The 7,683-nt window shown below is 35.5% G+C and overlaps 1 protein-coding gene across 1 annotated transcript in view; it reads left to right on the top strand.

Moving 5' to 3' along the window:
• Positions 1 to 1,253: 1,253 nt before the first annotated feature.
• LOC117118301 overlaps positions 1,254 to 7,683 on the top strand; it is a 9,956-nt gene continuing 3,526 nt past the window's right edge. Inside the window, exon 1 of the mRNA XM_033262871.1 lies at positions 1,254 to 3,260. Coding sequence (XP_033118762.1) covers positions 1,254 to 3,260 — 2,007 coding nt within the window. The remainder of the gene's footprint in view (positions 3,261 to 7,683) is intronic.

Below are 7,683 nucleotides of genomic sequence, written 5' to 3' on the forward strand. Positions count from 1 at the left end.
AGGCCTAGTCATACATTAATGTTTATACCATCATAAGGCCGCCTAGGCCTAGCAAGGCTGGAGGAGGCTGCCTATTTATTGATGAAAGCCAGAAAATTGGCAAAATACAATGCCAATAGGCCTAGGACCCTAGCCGAGACTTACTAAAAACTAGCCTAGGCCTCTTACTTATTCTACTACTACTACTAATTCCCATGGGACAGTAAATCTTTCTTTGTCAGATTTAACCTAGGCCTAGGCTTAGCCCTATCAGTATCTCTATTTTTTTCACTTCAACAAATAGATACTGATACTGTATATGGATGGGACCCTTTCTTCACTCTGGCTGCCGCTTTCTTTGCTGCCTTCACTCGTGTCTATAAAAAATGAAGACCCATATTTTTTATCTTTAATTTTGATGATAATAGTTAATACACCAGGCTGTCACAAAATCAAAAGGGTCTTCGTTATATGACACCCTAACGAAGACCGAAGACCCGAAAAACGAAGATTTTGAAATAAGATAATTGAGAAATAATTGGAGGTCTTCGTTTTTTGGGTCTTCTTTCTAGTGTGTCTATAAAACGAAGACCCTTGAAAATTTCACAAAAGGACGCCCAAAAAAAAATCGTAATTTTGATTTTGTGACAGCCTGGTGTATTATCATCAAAATGAAAGAGAAAAAATAGGGAGGGGTCTTCGTTTTTGGATCTTCGGTCTTCGGGTCTTCGTTTTATAGACACTCCTGCCTTCATTCAGGCACAGCCATGGCTCCAGAAATTGCCGACTAAAGCCTCGTCAGGTTAGGGTCCCGGAATAAAAGTAACCGGTATGGCGGTAGGGTGGTTCATGGGGAGAGATTTTATGGCTTATAATAGGCTCCATATATTTTGCTTACTGTAGACCACATGCAATTATCTATAGATAGGCCTGGGTCAGGGGCCTAGAGTAGTACTGTACTACATTAGTCGCAGCGTTGGAAATTACAAAAAGTTATTTGGATTGGCAAATTAATATGCCTGGTCCGACGACTGGTTTATTTAATATTTATTTATTTATTTATTTATTTGTAGTTTTGGTAATCATTATTTCCATTTTCTCCAAACCTTTTTTCTTTTGTTTGTTAATGATACTATAGGCCTATATATTGTATTATAAATTCGTAATGTTGTATTATACAATATTATTATTAGGCCTATTATTTATAGTTGCGGTTGAGTACGAACTAGGTATTGTGTATTTTATGTATTCGTATTTTTTTTAGATTTTTGCAGATGGCTTACAAATACAAAAAGCAAATCTACGAAAAGTACAAAAGGGCGAAAGAAACTTTAGATTATGAACATTACAATGAAGATGATGGACGATTGTATGCGTCTCATCAGTACTCTGATGTTTTTCATGGTTTGGTTGACAAGGACCAGGTTCTAGTAATAGATATACTTACTCCAACAGAAGGCACAGTACAAGACAAGCCAATGTTAATTAATAATCAAGCATATGGGGATTACAATATGCATACTGAAGACTATGACGAAAAATCATTGTTCGATTGTGATTTAAAGTACCGATCGGAGGAGAAACTTCACTTTTTGGAAAGTGTAGGTCTAGTTGAAATTGGATCTCAGGTTCGTGAAAGCTACCGCCTCTATCGTCCAAAACGTCACACAAGCGAACCTAGGGATTATAGATGGCCGTTTTCTGATAAACATAACCCATACTGCCACTCAGCCAAACAAGAATCAAAGAAAAAGAAATCGAGAAAAAAGCACCCGGAAAAGCATTTTGAAAGCCATTACAAACAGGAATCCAAGAAAAAGAAATTGAAAAAAAATGACCCAGAAAAGTATCTCGATGGGCAGCGTGCGAAGTCCCACAACTATGGGACGTCTAGATACAAGAGGAAGTCAACAAAGAACTGTGTAACCAACGCTGGATTGCCAAGAAATTCTTATGTTGGGGAGTGTAGACACAAAAGGCGTTCAGTTAGAGTTTCAGCAACATCTTCAATTGATTATGGTTCTCAAGTTAAATCTGATATCACAGACAAATACGTTAGACGAAAGGCGTCAGTTGCTGCGTGCCTAAAAATGCGCAAACAATTTCAGAACGACGATGAGGAAGTTCTGGAAGACTGTCGTGAGCGAAACGAGCGTGATCTCTCAACTCAAAATGGTGCCGCTATCGAGAATGTTAAGAGACACGCTGCCATTCTAGCTCGAATGAAAATCCGAACTCAAAATGAAGACAATCATGTTAATGATGATCTCTACAAATACGCGATTCAAAATCATTGCCTTGTTAATTTTTACAAATCTACTAAATCAGCTCGAACACCGAAGAGGAAGCGAAATTACGAAGAGAAGAAATATGAAGTTGACAATAAATCGGATGCAACGTATCAGCTTTGGACAAACAAAAATCCTAAGAACGAATTAAGCTTCACTAAGATCCAGTTACAGAAATCAACAAAGTCAGAAGATCATCCAACGAAATATCAAGAATTAAACACTTTTGGACTGAAGGAAAAAAGTGTGAAAACACAACCAATTGATAAAGTAACACAAAGAAATGTTAAAAAATGTTTGAAATCTGCGCGTGTTAAGGTTGTTCAAGATGTGGTTGACGAATGGCAACGGACAAAGGAGTCAACGCAAAGCTGTAAACAAATAAAGACACCCGTTGACGTAAAACAAGCTGCTGCTGCTACTACCACTGTTCAACATTTCACAACACCACGTCACCAAGATCTAAATGCACCCCTGCCGGACATGTTGCTGACCAATCTAAGGGATTCGAACGTATTTTCGAAAAAAAATCAAGAAGAAATGGGAATCAACAAACAGATGCACGAAACCAACATAGCAAGTGAACGAATTAATTTGCATAATCAAGTTGTGAAGCCGAGAGATTCTGTTGGTTTCTCTCTAATTAATAATCAAAATCATTGTGACACAGCACACCCTAGGTGTCAGGACCTGAATGATGAAATTAAAATACCAAAAGAATCTGTTGTTACTTCCTCACAGGTAGATCAATGCTCACGTGACGGTTTAAATATGCCATACATGGCGGCACTTTATTACACAAGTTATGGTAATTCCAAAGAGTGGGCGCTATCTACCAACAATAATGAGGGCGCTTTACCTGTACTACTTCCATACGATTCACAACCGTGTGCATCAAACAAACTTGCTACCGGCGTAATCTATAACAAAAACGACGGTCACGCCGAACGTGAACTTCATCGGAAGAGGTTTCAGGAATTAATTGATTATCAAGTAAGGTGGAATGCTAGGTTTAATGGCAGTATGTTTAAATTGTTGTAGGGGTCAAACAAAAATCCATAATGGTAATAATGATATTGTGCTACTGTTTATGCTAACAGAGTGATAAGAAAACAATTTGTAGGCTAATTGTGTTATTGTAATTACGATTTAATACACCATACTACGTACAGTAGTCATAATCGATAATCGATGTTACAAATTTACTATTAAAGACACGCTGACGATAATATATTTTGTGTTATCAACAATGATATCGGTGCTCGTTGCAATTATCTAAATGATGAATAACTCGATTTTTCAAAAAGTGTATTTTTTAATGTTCATACATTATGTCAATTAAATTGTTCAGAGAAAATCAAAGTGTTTCGAAAGATTTATTCGTAATTTTATAATATGTACTTTTGTTTTTGTTGCTATTATTTTGTTCAAGTAATCATTAAGGTCATTATATTTTGTGCTGTAGAAATACAGTGAAAATTTGTTGAAAAAAAGATGTTTTTATGTAATAATATGCGATTCATACCAATATCCTCTAAGCGATTCACAATATTACACCCGACCATTGGATATGGGAACGAACACATCTCAGCGGCTCCCCGGACAGAGTTCCAGAATAGACAATATTAAATATTTTGTAATTGTGATTCTCACAATCACAGTACATCACCTATCGAAAACGGCAACTGAATATTATTTGACCATTCCCATATAAAGATTTAAAATAAAAACGTAAGGTTGAGGGGGAGGACATTTTGTGAGTCGGCACCTACCTCAGACTCACCATGGTTGGAGCTGAGGAGCGAAAATGTGAGGAAATAGTACCTCTAGCTAGATGGCCATAAACAACACTTTTAGTAAAATTCATTATCATCACATCACCGTTACCGGTAGTCCAAATGAAGCGCCAAAAAAATCTCATGGTCTTTTTTATCAGGGATTTTCTGCAACAAAAAAGATGATTAATGTGTGAATGTGTGTGATATACCATAGAAAACAAAGCTTAAAAACATTGCCTTTGAGTGTGTTCTATACATACTTCAAAACCGTGATTTCACAACCACCTCAGCCCCACCATAATTGGGGCTGAGGTGAGAAAATTTGAGGTAGTACCTCTAGATGGCCGGAAATCACACTTTCACGTAGTAAAATTCATCATCATCACATCACCATTACATAGTCAAAATGAACGCCAACAAATTTCTCATCTACTTTATCAGGGATCTACTTTATATCCAGGACAACTTGACCTAACTATAATTTACTAAATAAGCTTTAACTATAATATTATCAACAAATCACAACTTTATTTTTTGCCTTTAGCACAATTTCCTTCACATTTTAATATTATTAATATTACTATCAATTATCATCATCACTATCATCATCATCATCATCATCATCACCACCATTATTATTAATATTATTATTATTATTGAAATGAATTGAATTACTATTATTATTATTATTATTATTATTATTATTATTATTATTATTATTACTAATAGTATAGTATTATTAAACAATAGGCCCTACTTTAAAAAGCTTGCAAAAGGGTAAAAACCAAACTGAACCATACAGTATCACATTTCTGTATCTTAAAAGACTTGGCATGGGATTTATGGATTTTTAAAAATCATACTTAGACATGTGTTATAATTATAGTAGGCCAGGCCTATGTAAAACGATTACTGATGCATTTTTACGTATTTTAGAAGTATTCATTTTGAGTGGTCCCAGAAAATAATTTGTATTGGCTCAAAAAAAAGCTTTAAAAATTTTACACTGTGTACAAAGGGGGGGGGGCAGCCGCGGCTCCAACGGCCCCCCCCCCCCTGGATACGTCCCTGAGCGGTTGTACTAGAGTTGTTGCGAGATGTTTGCAACATATTTTCGATATTTTTAGATATGAGCTTTGACGATAAGTATTTAACCGGACGTATACTTGGTAAATTTCAACACCAAGGTATTTACCGTATTTATTGGAATAAACGCCCAGGGAGTTTATTATTGAGAAGGGTTTTCTCGTGGGAATTTATTCGATATGCGTGAGAGGCTTTATTTCAAATGAGGCTCTGAAGGGGTGGGGGCATTTATTCAAATAAATGCGGTATTTGAATAACCACCCAGCTTTGAATAAATGCTCCCCACCCCCCGAATAAACACTCCTCTAGAGCCTCATTTGGTATAAACGCTTCCTATGACAAACGCCCCTGGTGCGTTTATTTTTTCCTTAAACAACAAACGCCCCCCCCCCCAAATAACTGAAAATGTCTAAATGAAGATACATCATTCTATTATTATTATTATTATTATTAGTATTTATTAGTCCTGTAGAATTACATTTTTTTTTGTAATTTGTAGTAACATTTTGACGGTAATTATGTGAGTATACACGTGTCCATTTCACACAAAAAAAAAAAAATTAAATAAACACCTCCCTCGAATAAACGCCCCCTCGAAAAACCCTTATCAACAATAAAACGCCCTGGGCGTTTGTTCGAATAAATACGGTATTGATCAGTACCTTCAGTATGTCCCGAGTAATCTAATGTAAAATAATCAACTCTCTTTAGCTTATGACTGGTTCCAAGCAAAGAGAATGCATTCAATTTTTGTGGGATGAAGAGACAATTGATTATCAATTAGCCACAAGTTGCACTTAGTAAGATTTCCAATCAGTTTACGTTCAATAAATTTAGAGTGTATATGTGAATAAGTAATTAGGCCTATGCTGTTGTCGTTAGCATAAGAGCATGTTAACATTCATCAATCAATGCAAGAGAGCATAACGTTAATGTAAATAGTAGACAATAGAATTCTTAAGACTACACCGAGTAATTAAGACGCATTGACCCAAAACGCAAGCAATGCTTAGCGTAGCAGCGTTTATGCGTTTATTTTAACAACCGGGGTAGAGGAGAGGTTTGGTGCTCGGACGAGCACCCCTAATTAAAAAAGACATGCTTCAGGCGTCCCCCACACTGAAAATTTGCTAAGCATCAAAAAGGCCTCTGCTCAAGTAGTAGAAATCACATTACCTTATTTTGCCAGTTAACTCCCCTCACTTGACTATCGATCCCCTCCCACTTAACCTTCACCACCCCCACCCAACGATAATTCTCCTAGGTACGCCCCTGTTAACCCAAAACCGTTCTAGTATAGGCTTACTAAGCCGAAATCGTTCTACTAGGCCTATAAGCAAAATAAACTAAAATAGGCCTATACCTTATAAAAATACAGCCTGTTGGCAATATTTTATTTTCATTTATTTCAACAAGCTGTGTTCGATTTCACTTTTTAAGTTAGACAATTGATAAAAAAAAAAATAAAAAAAATAGGAGTGCCATAAAATATTCGCAATAACCTGTTATCGCGAATAAGGCCAATGGTTGTCATAAGCACAGTCTTTAAAAATGTATTGTCTTTTTAAAAAATGACAAAAAATATAATAAATCATTTTTGAAATTAACTCGCTCATTTTAAAGTAACATAGACATTATCAACATTGAAATTTGTGTATTCAAAAAAAAAAATGTTTACCCGTATTTTTACAGCGAAAAAATTTAACACTTCCAGTCACTGGAATGTTTTTATTATTTTTATTATATCCAGAATAAGAATTCAGTGTAGGCCTACAAATTATTTTAATTCAATAATTTATATGCAGAAGTTATTAATTTGTATGTTACTGCAAAATGAGCAAGTTAATTTCAAAATAATTTGTTGTAATTTTTTTTTATGTTCAGGGGATCTTTACATAAGAGTCCCGTTTAGTATGCATCCCTTTAAAGAGACATGTTAAGCACCCAGATGCTTCGGCGCAGTTTGGTTCACGGTATAAATAAGCCTATTGCTTTAAATAGGTTTTCGGGTCTTCGGAGTATCGTTTACGACAACATAATAACCACACCAATCAAAATGTATATTGTCGATTAGATGAAGTACCAACTCATACGACATGCTTCTCAAGTATTACAAAATTAGCTTTGTCAAACACATTAAAAACCTTCCCATCATGCTTCTTGCCAACACCTTGATTAGCAGAAACTGTCACTCCAGTCAAACCACAGACAGTTGTGATGCGACAGACAATGCGTACAGTGCTGAGATATAATAAAAACGAAGGTAATAAGTAGGTTAGTTTCTGCCTTCGATTTAAAATGATTCGTTGAACCTAAAGCCTACTGCGACATCTTGGAAATTAACTGCCTTGTCGAGAAAAATGCTTTTCCACAATTTCTCTATTTGCTGTGCAGTGTTTCTTGGTATTTTTACAGGTTGGTGTTTTGGTAAGTAAACTTCATTTGAATAATTATTCAGTATCAGTACGTTTATTTTAGTAAGTTTATAAAATAATCTAAGCTAGATGTAGTGTTCCGTTCAATGTTTTCAATTGCTTTTATCTATTCAATCA

The sequence above is a fragment of the Anneissia japonica genome, unplaced genomic scaffold (genome assembly GCF_011630105.1).
Source record: "Anneissia japonica isolate Jap-2015-1 unplaced genomic scaffold, ASM1163010v1 scaffold7473_len308249_cov148, whole genome shotgun sequence".
NCBI classification, from domain to species: domain Eukaryota; kingdom Metazoa; phylum Echinodermata; class Crinoidea; order Comatulida; family Comatulidae; genus Anneissia; species Anneissia japonica.